This window comes from Sciurus carolinensis, chromosome 7 (genome assembly GCF_902686445.1).
Source record: "Sciurus carolinensis chromosome 7, mSciCar1.2, whole genome shotgun sequence".
Classification (NCBI taxonomy): domain Eukaryota; kingdom Metazoa; phylum Chordata; class Mammalia; order Rodentia; family Sciuridae; genus Sciurus; species Sciurus carolinensis.
In genome coordinates, this window is record NC_062219.1 from 90,534,938 (window position 1) to 90,556,966 (window position 22,029).

The 22,029-nt window shown below is 31.3% G+C and overlaps 1 protein-coding gene across 1 annotated transcript in view; it reads left to right on the forward strand.

The window, feature by feature from the left end:
* Lmbrd1 (LMBR1 domain containing 1) overlaps positions 1 to 22,029 on the forward strand; it is a 96,036-nt gene that overhangs the window by 69,339 nt on the left and 4,668 nt on the right. Inside the window, exons 11-14 of the mRNA XM_047559331.1 lie at positions 577 to 679; positions 1,228 to 1,332; positions 2,904 to 3,053; positions 4,408 to 4,486. Of these exons, the coding sequence (XP_047415287.1) occupies positions 577 to 679; positions 1,228 to 1,332; positions 2,904 to 3,053; positions 4,408 to 4,486 (437 nt within the window). The remainder of the gene's footprint in view (positions 1 to 576; positions 680 to 1,227; positions 1,333 to 2,903; positions 3,054 to 4,407; positions 4,487 to 22,029) is intronic.

The following is a 22,029-nucleotide window of genomic DNA, read 5'->3' on the forward strand; positions in this document are numbered from 1 at the left end:
AGTTATGTTGGATTCATTCTACTGACTTTCCTATTCCCATACCTCCTCCCTTCCCATCATTCCCCTTTGTCTAGCCCAGTGAACTTCTGTTCTTCCCTACCTGCCACTTATTGTGTGTTAGCATTTGCATATTAAAGTGACTATTCAGCCTTTGGTTTTTTTGGATTATCTTATTTCACTTAGAATGATAGTTTCCAGTCGCATCCATTTACTGGTAAATGCCATGATTTCATTCTTCTTCATTATGGCTGAGTAATAATCCATCCAGAGCACACATTTTCTAAAGCTTACAAATTCTGTGATATACATTTTTTGGTGCTGAACTCCATTAGTGTATCTGTTCATCTAAAATAGCTACTCTACAGTATTAATTCAAAGAATGACTGAAAGTCTCAATAACAGTATTTCTTTATATCAGCTGAATAATATCTGAGATATTTAAGTGACACTTAATTTTCCATGTTTTTTTTATTCAACTGTATTTGCATGTTTCAGTTATGAGATATTCTTTCTAGAACAATTGAAAATGTGATAGTAAAACATAATTCACTCTTTATAATTTTTTCATTGTTTTAGTTTAGATAAAGCTCTTCATTCAGCTGGAATAGATTCTGGCTTCATAATTTTTGGAGCTAACCTGAGTAATCCACTGAATATGCTTTTGCCTGTACTACAAACAGTAAGTAAAGTATCAAGTCATTTTATGTTCCAGCAAACAGATTCTGATACTGTTACATTTAAAATTAGTATTTTGAAAATTTGTTAATACTTTAACATATGCTATTTTCTCTGCTAATTTGACTTTTTATTGTATATACTTTCTACATTAATGTTGTTTAAAGCTTATTTTATCAATATATTACTAGAGTTTTAGTTGAACATAACTTGATTTGGGATATATTATATAAGGTGAACTTTTCCAAATAATTTTTGTTTTTAATTTTTAATAAATTATTTTATATATATATATATATATATATATATACACATTTAATTTGATGCTTAATTTGTTTAGAATTTTTCTTAGGATAATCATACTAAATGACTTGGTAATACTTTGCATTTTTGAGGATTTTTCTTTTTTAAAGGTATCATAGTAACCTAGTCTAAATCAGGGTTGATATTTTAAATATCTTTCAAATATAAATAATGAAATTTTCAATTAATTTTATATGATTCTAGAGCTTTCATAGTTTGTATATTAAATTTGATTTTATTTTTTTCTAGGTTTTCCCTCTTGATTATATTCTTATAACAATTATTATTATGTACTTTATTTTTACTTCAATGGCAGGAATTAGAAATATTGGCATATGGTTCTTTTGGATTAGAGTAAGTATATGAAGCATTATTATTTTGATTTTTTTCTCATTATTTTATACATGATCTCCATTATTACAAAGTATATTTAGAATGTATAAGTTGTGTCTTGATACCAAGAGTAATGGTGATATTAAACTTTCTCACTTCATGTTAACATAAAAGTGTTTTTTGTCTAGAGCAGTACTTCTTAAACACAAGTCATTTTGCCCCCTTCCCCTGGAGATATTTGGCAATGTCTAGAAACATTATTAGTTGTTATATAGCTAGGGAGTGTTACTGGCATCTGTTAGGGGCTGGAGATGCTGCTAAACATCCTGAAGTATACAGGGCACAGACTAATCCAGTCCCAAAGTCAACAGTGCCAAGGTTGAGAAACCCTTGTCTAGAAGATACATTGTTTTCCTTAGTGTTTTGCTGCATGGAAACACACTGATGATCAAAAGATGGCCTTCCTTGTTAGGAGTTATAGATTACTACTGTCAGCCCTCTATATAAAAGCCCTGTGGATTTAATCAACTGCAGACAGAAAATGTTTGAAAAATAATTGCATCCATACAATATTTACAGAGTGTTTTCTATGTTATTCTTCCCTAAATAGTATATCATAATAACTATTTCTGCAATGCTTACATTATATTGGTTATTATAAGTAATCTAGAAGTGATGTAAAGTATATGGGAGGATGTTCAGAGCTTATATGCAAATACTATGCCATTTTACATAAGAGACTTGAGCATCTGTAAATTTTAATATCATAGTTTGTCTGGAAACCAGTTCCCCCAGACATTCATAAGACACAACTGTAGGTTGTCATTTTCTTCTTATACTCATTTTGAAATAATTTGAGAATTTTAAAATGAAACTGAGTCAGATACTACTTGCAGATGTGAGTAAAAGAAAACCCAGTTAATTAGTATTTTAATTAATGAAAGGCTTCTTATTATGAAGGTTATCATATGTTTTAATTTCCCTTTAGTATAGATGTATGTGAAAATATAATTAGATTATCATAAATTATCATAGATTACCTTTTGTAGCAGAATATTATATGAGTATATCATGAGTAGTTCATAGAAATGAATTTTTATAAACATGTGACATGTTTTTCTATAATAGTATGCAAAATAATACATATGTAAAACCATAAATATATTACTAATATTTAGAATTTAAACTCATACTTCTGATCTTTAGATAGGAGATAGTTCACAATTCTTAGTTCTATGTACTTTTAACAGATGCTATTGTATAGTAAGTCTGGAAGCAGGCCACATGAACACTAATAAATTCTGTAGGTGCTTAGTTTTTAATGGATCGTTTATAGGTTCCTTTGGATATAAATGCTCTCCTATTATTTTAAAACAAACACAAAGCTAAATCTAAATGCTTTAGAGGGAAAGAATTATCTTTTTCATTCTTCTAATTATTTGCAATGGCTAAGACTTTTTAGTATTTATTTTGGAACAAAGAAATGGCTGACTGAATTGTGTAAATTATTTCCCATAATGCAATAGAAGTACTTAATACTTTACAAATAAAATATATTGCTGAAATTTTGTCACTGTCTTTTTTCTTTCTAGTTATATAAAATCAGAAGAGGTAGAACCAGGCCTCAAGCACTTTTATTTCTTTGTATGATACTTCTGCTAATTGTTCTTCATACTAGCTACATGATTTATAGTCTTGCTCCCCAGTATGTTATGTATGGAAGTCAAAATTACTTGGTAGAGGTAAGTGCAATATTTAAAACTTGATTATTTTTATATTTTATAGACAGTGATGTTTAAAGGCAAATTTTAGTTTTGATGGCTTGCATATTAACTCATCAGATTAAATTTAATATTGCTAAAACTGGTTTGTCATTCAGTTTTGAGTATATTTATATTCGTTTTACTTTTTAAAATAAAACACAGAATTTTGTTATCATTGTTTCTTAAATGGGTCCTGTTAGATAAAGCTCAGAATCCTGAACTTTATCTTAGCACTTTAAGTGATTTTAATTATATGATTTCCCCCCAAAAGCTTTGGTAAGCATAGTATTTCTATTCATTGATTCTATCAATTGCACAGGAGAGGCTTTCTGAATATTTTATTTGTAAATTACTTGACTTTCTTTCAATATGATGGGTATCCTTATATCTGATTTCTTGATGATATTGATCTCCCAAAAACCAGTTGTTTTTTGTTTTAAGTGGACAGCAAATTTAGATTTTCTCACAATTGACTGAACCTTTGTTTAGTTTGTTTCTTCATTCTAAATTACTTCTTTGCTTTATTTCCTAACAGTTCAAATCATATTTGTGTTTCAGAGCCTATTTCAGGCATTGCTTTAGTGGAGTCTTGCATTGCTAACTTATGCTGCCCAGATTACTCCTTTTTTTTTTTTTTAAATACTGTACTTCCTCCATTCTTCCTTTACTTTAACAAACGTGTAATTGAAATGAAAAACAAATCTAAGCACATCAAACTGTAGGTTGATACCATCCATAATATTGCTAAATATTAAAAGGCTAGTTAGTTCATTGAAAAATTTTAAAAGTAATTAATAATTTAGGTGGATTAGAAAAGGGTCAGATTATAATGGAAGTACATGAACCACTTTTATTTGACATCCACTGTATTAGATGATTGAACCGTATTTTTCACTTTTTGATGCCATTTTATCCTCTTCCTGCCTTATCCTCTACACCTAGTATACTAGGTCATGCTTAGTAAGCATTTGTCTGTGAAGGAAGGAAGGTAGGTTATGTTTTGTAAGGACAAAAGACATTCTTTGCCAGCTTCACAAGTCTAAAATTAAGTACTCTATTTCTTTTTAGATGCCATGTTTAGACTAGACATTTTTTATTGATTTTATATTTGTTCTGGAAAGAAACTTTGTTGTTAAATTGTTGCAAAAAGACAATTTTAAATTTACCATAATTCTTTTTCTTCTAATTGAAATTTGCATTAAACTTGCCATTTAGAATATTAAATAGATGTAATTAATAGAAAAGAGTATAAAGTTCATAATGTAATTATTTTTTTAATCTAGGTATAGTAATAATATAATATTTTCACTTTAAGTATATATTCATCTTTCAGAGCAATGTAACTTCTGATGATACCAAAGGCAATTCAACTCTTTCTGTGCCAAAGAGATGTGATGCAGACGCCCCTGAAGGTAAAGCAGATTTTTTGAACTGTCTTGGACTTTATCATTCTTTTAGAAAAAGAATGTGTTTTGCTGTTAATCATTTAATATATCTATTTTAGTGTGTGGTAACAAAGGAACTTTCAGCAAGTAGAAGATTTTAAGTCTCTTTAACAGAATTTCTTATTGATGGAAGGATTTCCATTAAGGAGTCAACCATTACCAATTAGTTAGTTAGGAAGTAACAAAAGTTAGTTATTATTTATCACATTTACTAATAAGCAATTACTATTAAATGATTTTTTTTTCTTAGAAAACTCCAAGAGGGTTTTTTGGACTCTGTAAGTGCTGAGACCAAAAGTACCTATCACCTGGACAACTTTTAATCCATTCTTACTACTTTATAGTAATAGTTTTAATTATAATAGCAGTTAACTTTAAAAAAATACTGTGTTCAAGCACAGTATTTCACCATTTTGACAAAATCTCTGACTCTGCTCTTAATCACTGTATATTCTAGAGAATGATTTTTTCCTATTTTCTGTGAGTTGTTCAGATGATTTTTTTTTTGTTTGAATATTATAGTATCCAATTCTATGGGACTCCCAATCGATTTTTTTCAAACTTTATAAAAAAAATTTTCTGTTTGCCTTCAAAATGCTTTTATTTAATGGTGTTAAATATAATATATTTCTTCATAAGACATTCATGTATACTATTATGAAAAACATAACTTCTGAGGTTTTATTTTAGATAGTTGAACTATATAATGTGATAGACAGTAATAGGAACAAGTACAGAGTACAGGAATAGCCTAGAGGAAGATGTGAGTAGTGCTACCCTATTAGAGATTATTGCAGAGTGATAGTCAAGAATAAAAGTTTCAGCAGAGATACTAGAGCTGCATTTCAAGATTAAAGAATTTATCTGGTTTGTGTATCAAGGTAAGGCTGTTCTATGCCAAGAAGAATAATGCAGGAACAAAATTAAATTACACAGGTGTATATTCAAGAGGTTTTAAAACATTGTTTTGCTTTGTTTTTTAAATTATAGAGGTAAGCGAGTGACGGAGGAATGAGATTGCAGAATTGGGAATCAGATCATAAAAGATCTTAGATGACTAAATAGCCAATAAAGAGTTTTAAGTAAGAAAATAGAAGTTATGATCTGATTTATTTTCAGTGGGTTAATTATAATAGTTATACAGAGAAGGGATTTGAGAAATTGAGACCAGGGCATGGAAATAAGTTAGGGATAAGGGATCAATCTACAGTTATAAGATAGTAAAAACTTGAATTAAATAGAAGTCATGATGATAGAAAATGATGAAATTTAAAGAACTTCTTCTGACTGCTTAGATCCAGAACAGTGATGAAGGAAACATTCTTGAATGACCCTCCAGTTACTGAGTAGTTTTGTAAATTTTGATATTGCTACATAATATAAAAGTTACTAAGATTAGAGAGAGATGTAGGATATGTTCAATTAACTTGAGGTGTCTCACGGACATTTGGTTGGAGATCTCACAGTTGGATATAAATGTAAGGAATTCAGAGGGCAGAGAGTGAGAAGAGAATGGAGACTGGAACTCAGGAAAATCATTTTAGGGCGAACAGATTAAGAAGGTACAGGGAAGACAAAAGAAAAATACTAATGGAGATAAAATTAATTTCATTGAATAGAAAGGAACATCAAGTAGTCACAATTCATATTACTTTATTGAAATTATTAATAAATACTTAGATTGGATGGAAACTAGAGAAAGTATGCATGCCAAGTGACATGTTTTATTTTTTAAGATTGGGAAAGACTTTAGGGTTGATAATAGATTTGAAGTATTGGAGCAGAAGATGTTGAAGAAAAATGGCAGCAAGACTGATTTATAGACCAGAATCATCCAGTTCTGGAGAATATGATTAAAAAGGCATAATGCTTTAGAAAGAATAAGGGATACCTCTTTCTCTGGATCACAAAGGAGATAGGAATGTATGGTCTTGGATCGTACATTTTTTATTCTCCAAGGGTGAGCAGGAAGTGATATTTCTGTATTTCTTAATGAGCTGTGAAATATAAGTTCATATCATCTACTGAGAATTAAGTGAACCATGAGGTAAACAGTTGAAGAAAGTGGCAAAATTTTATGATAATCTATGAAGGAGAACAGATGGGTTCTGACTGAAGATAAGGCAAATAGGTAAAGGGACAGAGATGGAATTATCAGTTTGTATTTTTGTTGAACAAATCTGAACAATTGGTATGATTGTTATTTATACCAGTTTGGGGAAGGTATGACTTGAGGAATTGAAGTGGAACTGGGGATGTAAGTGTGCGAAGCAGAGTACACATGGAGGGTTAGAGCATCAGCTGACTAACCAGACTCCAGAAGCATAGGAAATAAGGAAAGAGATTAAAACTAGAGAAAAGAGTGAAGCCAAAAGATGAGACAGAAAAACCTGCTAGAGATTATTTTACCATGTATGAAGAAATTATAGTTTAAATGTTGCTAGTATGAGTATTACTTAATGTTCAAAATCTACTTTATTAATGACTTTATTCCTAAATATTTTATTATGAAATGCATTTATACATCACAAGAAGGATCAATAATTGAAGTGCTTTGGGTTATCATCTTTAGCTAAATGAATACAGAAGGAAAATTAGTGTTAGTTTAGTTTTTTTTTTTTTTAAACTAAGAGAACAATTACCTTGAAGATCCAAAGTAGATTCTGTTTCCCAAATTGTTATAGTAGTCTTGAAACCTTAGAAAAACAAATAAAAACAGATTGAGGTTTCAAGAATATATTTTGCTGTTAAAAGGGGATTTTAAAATGTCCCTTTGTTGCTGAACTGCATAAATTAGTATATTATAGGTCAGTAAACTTTAGTCAAGTGATATACTTGTTTATAACTTTTTATGAATCACATTCGGTATTTTTATTTTTCAGTCTGATCTAACTTACTGTGGTTGAAATGACTCTCTTTGAACTGCCATTTTTCTTCAACATTTTAGTTGTCTCATCTTTTGAAATGTTACTTTACAGTACAAAAATGCACCCTTTCAGTTTATGGGTTAAATTTACTTTTCCTAATCCTTTTTTTTTTTTTTTCTGTATCACATGTCTAAACATTAAATTTGCTTGTGCATGCTTGGAATAAGATGGTAGATATAAGGTAATTAAATTTAGGGTAGCAGGGTAGTTTTTTCTGTTTATTGTTTTCCCCCTAAGAGAATAATTTAAATGTTGGTAGGGGAAGATGAAGTAGGACATGGTATTAGATATTTAAGAATAGTGTGAAAGTGGCATATATGGTGAGAGACTGGTACGGTAGTATCCATTTAAATGAAAACTAAGAAATTTAACATGTAGAGAAAAAATTCCGCACTGTTCTTTGTGACATTTTGGTGAGAACATTTGACTAGAGTAGAAAGTATATATAAAGCATATGATAGTATATATAAAGCATAAGATATTTAATGTGATCTTTTGCAAGTAATGGAATTTTTGTTGTTTTTGTTGTTCTGTGGTGCTGAGGATCAAACTCGGGACCTTGTACGTGCTAGACAAGAGCTCTGTTGCTGAGCTACTGCCACCCCCTACACACACACACACACACACACACACACACACACACACCGGCCCCAGCAAGTAACAATTTTAGAGAATGATTTTTAGATTTAGAAATGAAATAATAGCATGATAATTTAGGTTATTTCTAAGAATGCTAGTCTCCCTAAAAAATTGAAGACAACAAATTCTAAAAATATATAAATTTGTTTCTTATTAGTATCAAGCATATTTTAGAGACTTTTTACAGTAATAGTTTGTTCATGTGTGGGGTAGTTAACATTTATTAAATATAGAAAATGCTGCTAAAAGTTTTGAGTGTTTATGTTTGGAATTGATAATCATTTATCAAAGAATAGTTTACATTGTGTTTAAAGTAATCTGTTTAAGAACAGAGTGATTTAGCAATAATCCTATAGACTGCTTACTATGTTTATAAAGTTCTCTTAAGATGATAGTAGTACTTAATTTATTCTGACATGTGTTCTGCATGGTTTGTATGTTCAAAGTGAGTTAATAGAGCAGATTTGAAGTCAAATTTTAAATTTCATATGCAAAGACCTTTAGATTTCTATTTTTATATTCCTTAATTGCTACTTAATTTAATAAGGACTAGTACATAAATGATTTATATGTTGATGTGAGTAAAATAGTTTAACTAGCAATTATTAAAAGGAACATATACTTTCATAATCATAAATATTTGAGTGAATATAGGAAGATGAAAGATTAATGTGCTCTAAAGAATAAACACAATAGACAGTACTGAATTAGATTTGAAGAAAGAGAAAATGTCAGAGGAAACACTTATAGAGTACTTCCCTTCAAAAAATATATTCTAATGGAACAGAGTCTAAAAATAAATAATTGCAATAATTACAATTGGAGGATAATAAATGATAAACTATAAGAAATTATAAACAAAATCCTGTATAAAGACAGAAGGCATAATGATTTATTCTGCCAAGGAGGCAGTGTAACATTTTGGTTGGACCCAAAAGAATAGTTAAATCTGAATGAACGAACAAAACAACCTGAAGATACTCCAAGTGGGGGGAAAAAAAAGTACACTAACAACACATAATGACATAAATATATTTGGCATGTTATAGTAACAATAAATTGTGGCAGGAGCATAGATTCATTTGAAGATTATGGGGAGTGGTCAAACAGTGTGTTCCCAAATGACCAGTTTTAGAAATCTGTGAACCCAAAGTCTCATTTCTACTGTTTCATTTAATTATTTTATCTTTTCTTAAAGTAAATTTGTGTGGTCTTATTTGGACATTAGAGTAACTAGAATGCTCTCAGGATTAAATTTCATTTTTGTGAATTTATACTGATTATTCATTAAGATAATACACATAAAAATAAGAGTCTTAAAAATGATCAAATGATCCATAGGATTAGGTTTTAGCTTGAAGATATGTTGTTATTAGGACAAATTGACTCAAGTTAGTTGCTAAATAGGAGCTGATACGTTAAACCAAACTACATGAATTATAAAGAAAAAAACTGAGCAGACAAAAGTAAAATCTAAAGGAAACTTATAATTGTATATAGGAAATATGAAGGAGGAAAGTGAGAAATATTTTGAATAATAAAAATGTTTGAGAGAAAGTAAAATTTGTATTGCTAACTTCCAAAGTAGATGAACACTAAGTTTTGTAGTAAACAAGTCCATCATCAAGAGATGATTCAAAATACAATCTCAAAAATAAAACTTGTTTATCAAGCCATTTTGCTTTGGCTAACAAATATCAACTACCTATCCTTCTGAAACCATTTACCTAAGACATTGCATAGTTTGGGGTTAGAAAATCTATCCCGTCCCCCGCAAATTTTTGTATGGAAGGCATAGAAATGAGAATAAAAGCTATAAAGAGCCATGTAGATTTTAAATAATTTTCTACAATATGAACTAAAATGTTAAAGAATAAAGCCTTCCTAGAAAGATCATCTAAATAATTTAATCTCTTATTTTGCAGATGCAGAAAGTAGGGCTCCAAGAGTTAAGAGTTACAAGTTGCACAAATAGTATCAGACTTAGATTTTAATGCCAAGTGTCTGGATTCCAAGTCTCTTTTTTCTAAATGTAACATTTTTGTGTTTTGTTTGAGAAAAATAAAATGTAAAACTATTGCATCATCTGTCCTTTAAGTTTTAAAAATAAGGTGTTATTGCTTTTTAAATATAGTGGAACTGGTTGTTTGAAGCCACAAGATAATGAAAGTCACAGCACACAGAAAGTCAGAAATCAAAAGGCTAAATCTAGGTTGTTGGAGAAGACATAAGTTTGGAAAATGAGAGATGAACCAGTAACTAGCATATTAATACCTAAAAAATGCCATGTCTAGTGGTCAATAGTGTTGATGCTTTAGAGAGATATTTAGATACTAGCAAATAAACTGTTGAGAATGCAGTTTTGATAGCATAGAATGACCTGAAGTAATTATTCTGCAACTCAAAAGTAATTTTCATAAAAAAAAGTAAAGTAAGTATATTTTTAAGTGAGGAAAATTCCTTAATGTGTTTTCAATTGGGGATTTTTACAGTTTCTAAATAGCATTTAAAAATCCTACATATTGAATGTCACATGAACTAAAAGCATGTAGATATTGTTAGTAGTTTTATATACATCTGATTTTTAATACAGAATCATACCAAAGCATTCAAGAACTTGCTATTTGGGTAATTCCTCTTGATTTTTTTCCATCAAATTAATGTTTTTATGTCTATTTCCCTAGTTCATGCATTGAAAGAGAGCATCATTTAGGTTTGAGCATTTTTTGAATTATTCATTAAACATCCAAGTAGAGATACTGAGTTGGCAGTTGAGTTGGATCTAGATTTTTGGAGAAAAAGTTTATGCTGGCTTAGTCAGGAAAGGATGGGAAGCAAAGTTGTGAGACTGTGATAGATCACCAAGAGAATGAGTATAAATAGAGATTTCCAAAGTTCTGACTTTGGGATTACTGACACAGATCATAGAATAGCTAACCAAAGGAAAGGAGTAAGGCCAGCTCAAAATACTGGCTGGTAACAAAAAACTATTTTAAAATGAATGAATGTATCAATGAAACCCTAGCAGACTTACAAATGGCCCAAATAAGACATTTACAGATAAATGTAATAGTAGTTAATTGAAAGTAAACTCAATGAAACTATGGCTTAAAACCACAAAGAGATCTCTCCATAGATTTTTTTGTTGGTATAAAGAGGGAAAAATAGTAGCTATATATCAGAGAAATTGGGCAATATCTGCCTCAGATGATGAAAATGAGCATCACTGAGGAATAAATCAGCTTTTTGTGCCTCATGAAATGACACCCTGAGAAGAATGGATAGTATGACTCAAATCATAAAGAAAGATCAGACAAACCCAAATTGAGGAACCATGCTATAAAGTAATTGTCCTGTGTGCTTTAAAAATGTCAGTGTCATAAAAGACAAAGTGACTGAGGAACTGCTACAGATGAAAGAACGTTAAAGAGACATGATAAAATACAATGTATAAATCTGGATTGGATTTTGTACTTGAGGATAAAAGTACCATAAGGAATATTACAGGTGGCGCACACCTGTAATCCCAGCAACCTGGTAGGCTGAGGCAGGAGGATCATAGTTTGAAGGCAGCCGCAGCAACTTAGAAAGAACCTGTATCAAAATAAAAACTAGGACTGGGGAGATAGCTCAGTTGGTAGAGTGCTTGCCTTGCAAGCATGAGGCCCTGGGTTCGATCCCCAGTACCGCAAATAAATAAATAAATAAACAAAAAAATGGGTTGGGGATTTAGCTCAATGGTAAAGCATCTCTGAGTTCAATCCCCTGTACCCAAACAAAATCAATTAAAAATAAAAAGAGAAATTACTGGGACAGATGATAGAATTGGAAAATGAATGGAGAGTAAATAAAAATATAATATCAATATTAAATTTCCTCAGCTTAATACCTGTACTGTAGTTATGTCAGAAAATATCCTTCTTCTTAAAAAATGCTGAAATATTAAGAGGTCAAGGACCCATAATACATGGTTCAAAAAAATTTTGTGCATATGTTTAGAGAATGATAAATGAGGAGAAAAACCCACAATGAGAACCACTGTGTACCTTTAAATAGCTGCTCTTTTATAAAACTTGTAATACCTAGTATAGACCAAGATGTGAAACTGCTGAAGACAACATTTCTAAATATCATTTTAGAATATTATATAGTGTTATTTGTGTAATTATGTATTATCATATGTATTTCAAGTGTTTACATTTATATGCATTATTTTTCTTAACTTCTGTGAATGTAAGTTTGTGTCTCCAGTGGTTTAACATGTATTTTGTCCTACAAAATGACAGAATTTATTTTGTTCGTTAAAGTTAGTACAATGCTATTTGCTAATTTCCTATGCAATTTAGATGAAAAGTAAAACTTCTTATGAAAGTGAGCTAATATTTTGTTTACTTTTAATTTTGAATCTGCTACAAAATAATTCATTCCTTATATTTTTATATTTCTAGTATACCTTTTTAGTATCAAATTTTGATTTAATTGTAGACTAACCCAGTCATGTAAAATGAATCTTTCGGGCTGGGGTTGTGGCTCAGTGGTAGAGCGCATGCCTAGCATGTGTGAGGTACTGGGTTCAGTTCTCAGCGCCACATATAAATAAATGAATAAAAATAAAGATCTATAAACATCTAAAAAATATTAATAAATAAATAAATAAATAAAATGAGCTTTTGACTAAGTTTACAGGATATATTTCTTTTGATACTGAATTGGGAAAGGGCAATTTAAATCCACAAGGAACATATTTTAAACTCTTACAAAATTAAACTTCTCTAAACACACATAGTACTTTAAAACCTATTGAAGAATTTTTTTCATAGTTTTAATTAATTTATGAATTAAAATGAAAAGTTGGTGTTCTGTATTTGATGATATAATCCAGCTTCCTTAAACAATTGAGGATTTTTCCATGAATTTCCTACCTATTTTTTAATAATAGAATAGTATTTAAATTTTCTAATGTGAAGATTTTATTTTGATAGCTATGAATAGAAACAAGCAGATTTTCTAATCTAAGTAGTTTCATATATATTATCAGCAAGTTGGCCTTCTTACTGGTTATTTTCCAAATTCACTCTGTCAGCTCCAGTATATTGTCCATCTCAGAGTATCATGTTTAATTTTAACAATTTATAATAAAATCTAAACCATTCCCAAGTGCCAATCAGAAATTTTTTAAAAGCTTTTTAACCCTCTGAAATGTGTGTAGTAGGTGACACCAATGCTACGCTGAGCAATACTGAATGTAGGTGTATTCCCCTGTCCTTATGCTAAGTAATATATTTTTAAAAAACATGGTTAATCTACTTGCTGTAGGAAATACTTGTGTCCAAAACCACTAAAGTAGCTTATTTTAGCAAGATTAATTGCTCAATAAGACTTACTTCAGGATTTTCCCCTTCTATTATGCTCACTAATCCAAAACTATTTCATCATGAACTTTGTCCAGCTCTAGCAGGTTCCCCACCTTGCAAGATGTTGAGTGGTCCAGCCCACCCCATCCCCTAAAACCTTATAAATATTCTTCTTAGTCTTTCTTCTTCATGTTCTCTCCCCATTGTAGTTCATCTAATAAATTTAACTTTGCTTGGTCAATGATATTGTTAAGTGATGTTTGGAGAATTGACAGTTGACATGTAGTAGTTACTCATGCTGAGTAGTTAAAGGGGGTGAAATTGAGAATTCAGAATCTTAAATTTCTGCTCTTATTTTCTCACTGCCTGCTAGTTAATCAGTGGGAATAAGCATGTCCTCTTAACTGCTGAAACCTAAAGTCTAATATTGAGCTCCTTTCCTTTTCTCCTTCCACTTTTTTTTTTTTTTTTTTTTATCTCCTTTCACTTTTTTATCACCTTCCCTAGTCATGGGTTGGTGAGGAGTGGTCCTATTCCTTTTCTGATATCTAAACTACTTATTCTAATGGAAGTCTTAGAATAATATATATATTTTCTCTCTTCCAATAATAGCTAACCAGTTTCCAAGTCCTACCAAGGTTAGGTAAGAAATAGCAAAACCAAAAGATAAAACTGTGTATTTATCCATTAATGATGCTACTTTAAATAACAATATGTAAAATGTTCAATACAATTTTATATGTTTTGACATAGAAATATAAATACCATGAGATGGTAGGTGGAAGAATATATATATATAATCTCATTTTTTGATGCTTTTGTGCATAAACAAAGTCTAAAATTTTGGTTTTGCCTAAGGCAAGCAAGAAGTAGATATTCACTTTGCTTTTTAAAATAAGTACTTTTTATTAATTCTCTAATTTTTTTAAAAAAGCACAATTAAGCATCTTTAAGGGTAAAAGCAGTGAGAGACAACATAGTAATGTGCATCTGCCAAGTAAATGTTGATTTTAAGAAGATTTTTGTTCTTTCCAGTTTGTTAAAAAGTGGGAATGTATAAGGTAGTTACTGAGACTTTTCAAAGATTTAGTTCTTCATTCTTGTACCATCTTTTCTCAGAACATGGAATATTTCTTTCTCCTTGAAATTTGGAATTCCTCAGAATTTTATTTTGAAGTCTTTGTAACTAAGTAACATTATTCATATTTACATTGACATATATACAGTGGATTGGGGTGGTTTTTTCTCCCTCCCCAAACTTTGACCTTGAGGCAAAGAAAAGAAAAATCTGTTTTATACATTTTACTTGTATTTAAAACCAATATTACAAAAAGAGTTACTACAGTAGTTGATACTTGGCATTTGATTTTTATAGTTATAGATCAAATGTTCATTTTAAGGAAAACCAGTTTTAATCAACTGAAAATGAAGCTAGTTGAATGATTTCTTTAGAAACTAAGCCTTAAGTGATTTGGTAGAAAAGTGACACTGGTGCTTTGTGATGATGGTGTTTGTTAATGTCATCTTTGATGCTCTGTGTCCAGTGGTGGTTCATAAATACAATTTGAAATGAAAGCAGTGGAAGACTGTTACTGTCTTGATTCAAAAGGCAGATCTGAATGTGAACTATCTACAACACCTTCTAGTACACATTAGGTGAAGCTGTCCAAAATTTTATAATTAACAAGATGACCTTCGTTAGGAAAATAGAAATCATTCAGTCCCTCAGAATCAAGAATATGGGATAGTGGTCTTTTAAAAAGCTACATTTGGCTAGGTGAGGTGCTCACTCCTATAATCTGAGCAGCTCAGGAGGTTGAGACAGGAGGATCGTGAGTTCAAAGCCAGCCTCAGCAACTTAGGGAGGCACTAAACAATTTAGCAAGACCCTGTCTTTAAATAAAAAATATTAAAAAAGGATGTGGCTTAGTGGTTAAGTGCCCCTGGTTCAATTCGTGTTATTAAAACAAAACAAAACAAAAAAAAAACACACACAAAGAAAACTGTATTTGTCCTTTCGTTTTCTAGTCTACAAATTTGGGGATGGAAATCAAAAAGTTAAGATAATCTATAAGATGAAGATAAGTCAACTTTAATAGAATTGTGATAATTTTATTTATTTTTTATTATTAGTTTTATTTAGTTGTACATGACAGCAGAAAGCATTTCAATTCATTGTACACAAATAGAGCACAGCTTTTCATTTCTCTGGTTATACACAATGCAGTGTCACACCATTTGTGTAATCTTAAACATGTACATAGGGTAATAATGTCCACCTCATTCCACCGTCTTTCCCGTCCCCATTTCTCCTCCCCTCCCCTCACTCCCTTCTGCCCAAACTAAAGTTCCTCCATTCTTCCCTTGCCACCCCCCTACCCCATTATGAATCAGCATCCACATATCAGAGAAAATTTGGCCTTTGGTTTTTTGGGATGGGCTTATTTCACTTAGCATGATAATCTCCAGCTCCATCCATTTACCTGAAAATGCCATAATTTTATTCTCTTTTAAGGCTGAATAATATTCCACTTGTGTATATACCACAGTTTCTTTATCCATTCATCTGTTGAAGGGCATCTAGGTTAGTCCCACAGTTTAGCTATTACGAATTGAGCTGCTATAAACATTGAAGTGATTGCATTGCTGTAGTATGCTGACATTAAGTCCTTTGGATATAGACCAAGGAGTTGGATAGCTGGGTCAAATGGTGGTTCTGTTCCAGATTTTCTAAGGAATCTCCATACTGCTTTCCAGAGTGGTTGCACCAATTTGCAGTCCCACCACCACTGTATGCATGTATGTACCTTCTTCCCCACATCCTCGACAACACTTATTGTTGCTTATATTCGTGATAATTTCCATTCTTACTGGAGATGAAATCTTAGAGTAGATTTGATTTGCATTTCTCTGATTACTAGAGATGGTGAGCATTTTTTCATATATTTGTTGATCAGTTGTATATCCTCTCCTGTGGAATTGTGATAATTTAAAAAAACTTTAGAAAATAATTATATATGAGGGATAAAACATATTAATGGGTATGTTGTAATTCAGGCATCTTTGGAAGTTACTGGCATTATCTTCAAATCTACTGAGGGCTACAGTCCAGTTAGTCTTGAAATTATAAGATAAATTTTATATGATCTTTTACTTCTGTTTATTTTATCATTCCTGTGCTTTTTGTTTAACACATTTGTTGATGTCTGCTATGTGTCAGGTATTATTCTAAGTGATAGAGATACAGTAGTGAACGAAACAGTCAGGAATTCTTATCCCCATCAAGCTTGCTTTTAATAGAAGGAAACAGACAAATAATTCTATCAGGTGATATGTATTATGGAGAATAATAAAGTGTCAAAGGAGGAGTAGGTGGTGCTCAGAAGGAAAGATAGTTCACTGTTTTTAATATAGTAGGAAGGAAATTGTTTCTGGAGGATGACATTTGAGCAAAAAAGGTCTTAAGGAAGTAAGGGGCAAACTAAGATATTTGAGGAAGATCGAAGATCATTCCAGTAGAGATAACAGTGAGTATGGTATGGAATTATGCTGAGAAGGTAGAAGAATAGCAAGCTGATAGTCTTAAGGACTTTGCCTTTTACTTTTAGAGGAACGTATTTGGAAGATTGCCAGCAGAACAGGGGTATGATGTACACATGTGTTTAAGGGGTCACTCTGACTGTGTTTCATGTAGTCCAGAACTTGGCAAACTTTTTCTGAAAAAGGGTCAGATAATAATATTTTAGGTTTTGTGGAACATAGTCCACCACAAGCATTCCGCTCTGCCTTTGCAGCATGAATACTGCCATAAACAGTATATAATGGATGACTGGGCCTATGTTCCAATAAAACAAAAAAGTGGCAGTCCTGACTTTTCCTGTGTGTCATATTTTGCCAACCCCTGATGCAGACCATAATGAACCAAGGACAAAAGCAGGTGACATGAGAAGTTTTTTCAATAACCAAGGCAGTGCTTATGGTAGTGGCAGTAGCAACAAATGGTCAGAATCTAGAAATATTTTAAAGATAGAGCCAATAGGATTTGCCAATAGGATTTGCAGGTGAGTTTAGGAGTGGATATGAGAAAGTGGTCTGAGGTGATGCCCATGGTTTTGAGTTCTAAATAGAAAATACTTGCCTAATATTTCACCTTCTATAAGGTTTGATAATATCTAGAATAATTATTTTTAAAATATATTTGCACCTGTTAAAGGTATTCATTTTTTTTCCCTTTGAGCCTATTTGACTTTGTTTTGTTCTAGGTATTCCTTCATAAATAAAGAAAAAGGATAACCCAATAACTTCTCAGAGCCACCATGGGTCATTGCATATTAACTCATTAGTTTTTCCTTATGACTGAAAGCATGTGTGTAGTTGGAATGTATTACATCGGTCAGTGGGTTGCATTATGGGCAAGGAAAGAAAGATATTAGCCAGTTAGCCTGCTATGGGTAGTTCTAAATGAGATTGAGCCATTATATGAAATTAATATACCAAGCCTTGGTAATTTTGGTAATATATCTATAAGAATGTTTAAAGTGAATAGTTCTTGGAGAAGATAGTACAGACTATTAGATAAGGACTTACACTGAGTGACTTCACTACCCTCATTCTTACACTACCATCATTCTTCAAAGCACAGTTATCTTTATTCACTCTTACTCACACCTAGTTACTTACTAAGGGATGCAGAGTCTGTTGTCATAATCGTCTCATCTCACCTTCATTACATCTCACTTAAATTACTTTATGTTTTAATTATTGTTGCACTCTGATTTGTACTACACACTGATGTTAGCTTAATTGTTCTGAAAAACTAGTTCTCAAACTTGTATGCATCTGATTCACTTTTAAGGCTTTTCAGACACAGATTGCAAAGTTTTTGATTTAGTGGTTCTGAACTAGGACCCGAACTCAGAATTTTCTCATGGTTCTGGTTTGAGGACCTATTGTAGAAACCACTGTTTCAGAGTATTCTGGTAATGCCATTTCATCAATAATAACCACAAGTCCTCCCCTCTCCTCTAATCTGATAAATTCTCTGGGTTTTAAGGACTATCACTGTTACCTATCTTGCAAGTTTCTTGCTTTTTAAAATATGCTTTATGGACATGACCATCTTTTCTATCATTGCTTTTCAACTGTATTCTTAGAATGTCATAACCATTCTTCACTCTATCCCTCCCATTTTCATTGGTCAGAATCCTAATCATCTTCTAAGATTTATTTCAAACCAAACCTTTTTAAAAATCTCCAAATGTGTGCATTCTCCTTTTTTCTTTGATTTCCTAAAACATTAATATTTCTTAAAACATCATCTTTCTCTTAATTTATAGCTGTCCTGATCTCTTATATGAATGTAAGTGAGCTCCTTGAGAATGATTTTTATACATTCATGTCCTCTCTCTCTCTCATAATCTTTGTTTCCTTTAAACAATATTTGTAGAATCAAACCACCCTTTTTATTTATTCCCTTTTCCACTCTTTGAATAGTATAATTAAAATAGCATAAGACATTAATATTAAATATGCCTAATACCTTCTAGCTTCTTTATCTGTTGGATAAAACTCATTGTATAGACATGAAGACTTTCTTCTTGGAACCTACTGACTTTCTCTTTGTATTTGGATCGATTGCTGTGATTCTGTTTTACAAATTGTAATTACAAATTTTTAATGCTATAATTTCTGTTCACTAAAATTTTAATGTATTGTAAATAATCTCTTCTTGTTTTCATCTTCCATGTCTCTGGTCTTGCTAGAGTCAAAAAATGTGTGTGTGTGTGTGTGTGTGTGTGTGTGTGTGTGTTCATGTGTGAGAAATACATATCTGAAAAGTATTTTGGTCTCACACTTGATGAATAGTTTGGGCTTAGAATTCTACATGAGATATAATTTTCCCTTAGAACTTAAAGGCATAGCATCATCTTCTACTTTGATTTTAACTGATGAGAAGGCTAATGCCAGTCATTTTTTTTTTAAGCTAACATCATGGTTTCTATTTCCTATTTTCCCTTTAATTGCAGGGTATCTTCAATTGATCATCTGTCTTATCTCCTATTTCATGTATTCCGCCTACCCCTTTGTTCTAAATTCTTAAGTATATATTCGGCTTTACCAACTATATTTTGAATTTTTTTTTATTTCATATAATGCATTCTTACCAAGTACTTTATGCTTTTGATTGTTCTTTTCCAAGCATTCTTAGTATTATGAATGTAACATCATCTTCAGTAGCTAAAGATACTAAACATTTTCCTAAATTGTTTTATTTAAGTAAAATTACAGTTCTGGTTATCTTGGAACATTTCTTTTTATCTTGGAAGAATTCTGTTTATTTTGTTCTTTTTCCCCTCATACTGATAGATTTCTGTATATCTGATGATCCATTCATATTTATGTCAGTGTATATTTAAGTGTCAGAAACGTTGACATCTCATTGCTGGGAACTCTGTGCATGTGACTGGGAATTCTTGATCTTCAAATTATGTTTTAAAAGAAGTGGGAGGAAAACCAACTGTTTTACTGGAGACCTTAAGTATGACTTTTCATCTTCTAAATTATTGTTGATGGGCCTACTTCCATTCTCTTCACAGTTAAAGGATTGCTCCTGGCTTTATTTCTTTCCTATAAGTTTAATAAGGTCTTGGGACAGATAAGAAACAAAATGACTGTCATTTTGAACCAGAACCTTTGTTTTCAACAGATTAAAATAGTTCTTTATTATTAAGTACTTTATATTTACATATAATCTTTCATTTCACAAATAATACATTTGGATGGATAACCTCATTTGATTAAATTTTAATAAACCTGTAAAATGGGTAGTACAATATTAAGGTTAGATTAATGAGATAGAGAACTAACAATTACCCAAAAACTACCCTATCTTGGTCCTAACATGTATATTTAACTTTATGTAACCAGAGAGATGACTAATATATTAGCCAGATGACTTTATTGATTTACCACAGTAATTGTTAACAATTAAAGAAAACTAGAGACTCAGGATTAGTGAATTTTTACCAGAGAGAGTCTATGTGAAAAGCCAAATTTATAGTCACACAGTTTAGGTAAGCATGGAGGCACAAAGAGGGTCTCATTGATCTTATTGGCTGGGATCATCTAGCTGAGATAGCCTGATATATTATATCCATTTTCAGGCAAGGTTGCCATGTAGACCAGAAAATTGAGTATTGATCATAACATCATTTTTCCTGGATTTTGCTAGAAATTGAGAAAGTTTCCTAATGTGGAGTTTCTTTTTCTAGGTGACATTTTGATTGTGCTGATAAAAGTTCAACTAAGACAGTATAATGAAGTTAATTAGTTATAAACTTTCTCAGTTCTCTAGAGTCCACACCAGAGCCAACTTAACTAATTTTGTGAAGTTTCTCAGCTACTTACAGATTATTACTTAAGATTGCTAACTCTGAAAACATCAGTCTTTTCCTGTTCTTTTTTTTTTAAATCAAATGTAGATTTCTCTCTAAATTTAAGTCTCAGAAGGTTGATCTAGCCAATCACCATCTAACATATGTAGACATTATCTATGTCACAAAGAAACTGATCTTAGAAGTTAAATGACTCACCCCCGAATCTCACAGTATGTTAGTGGCTGATTCAAGACCTAAATCTCAGTTTTCTGTGTCTAATATTTTCAAGTATACCCCTTAAAATAGTTTTGTTTTAACAATTACCAGCTGTTCAGAGGGGAGAATGAGGCTGAAGGATTGCCAGGGAGCCCAGCCTGGGCAACTGAGCAAGAGCCCTGTCTTAAAACAACAGAGTACTGTAAAACTTTTTTTTTAGTGCAAAATATCTGACAAGTCCTATCTTTATTAGCCCAATATAGATTGTATATATTTAAGATAAAATAAAAATATTTATTTTCTTTAGACTTTCTGTGATCGTCGATGTTCATCATCTTTTTCCCCTTTATGGAGCAATCCCATGAGATTTAACAAAACATTTATTTAACTATGTAGTTAGCTAATTTTTTTCCTCTGTTACTGGGGATCGAACCACTAAGTCATACCTCCAACTCTATTTGTTACATTTTTAAGTTAAATATATAATATTAGCTTTTACTATGTATTTTCATTTTTTTCTGCCTTCCAATTTATTTGGATGTATATTGCTACTCTCTCAAATATTTTATGTGCATGTATTTCATATGCTGTAAATTTATTTGACAGTAAAATGATGAACTGGGGTTTTACTTCCTAAAAATCTTTCAGATTCAACCTTCTTTTCCATTCCTACAGCTAATTTTTTCACTTGAATTGTCTCCTTAGTAAGCCTCTATTGTCAATTCCCTCCTCCAATCTATATTCTATGTTATGTCCTATCTTAAAGCCATTTGATGAGTAACTCCCAATCATATGAAAATGAAGTCCAAATCTTCTAGTCCTATAGTTAATATGTATATGTCCATTATACTTCAGTAGTAGCAAGACCCTAATCAGAAACCACAGTTAGTGTAATCATGGACAACCATGAGACATGAAATTGCATTCAAAATAATCTAAGTTTTTACCAGTTTATTTATTTTTAATTTTTTACTTTTTGTTACTAGTCAGATGAAATA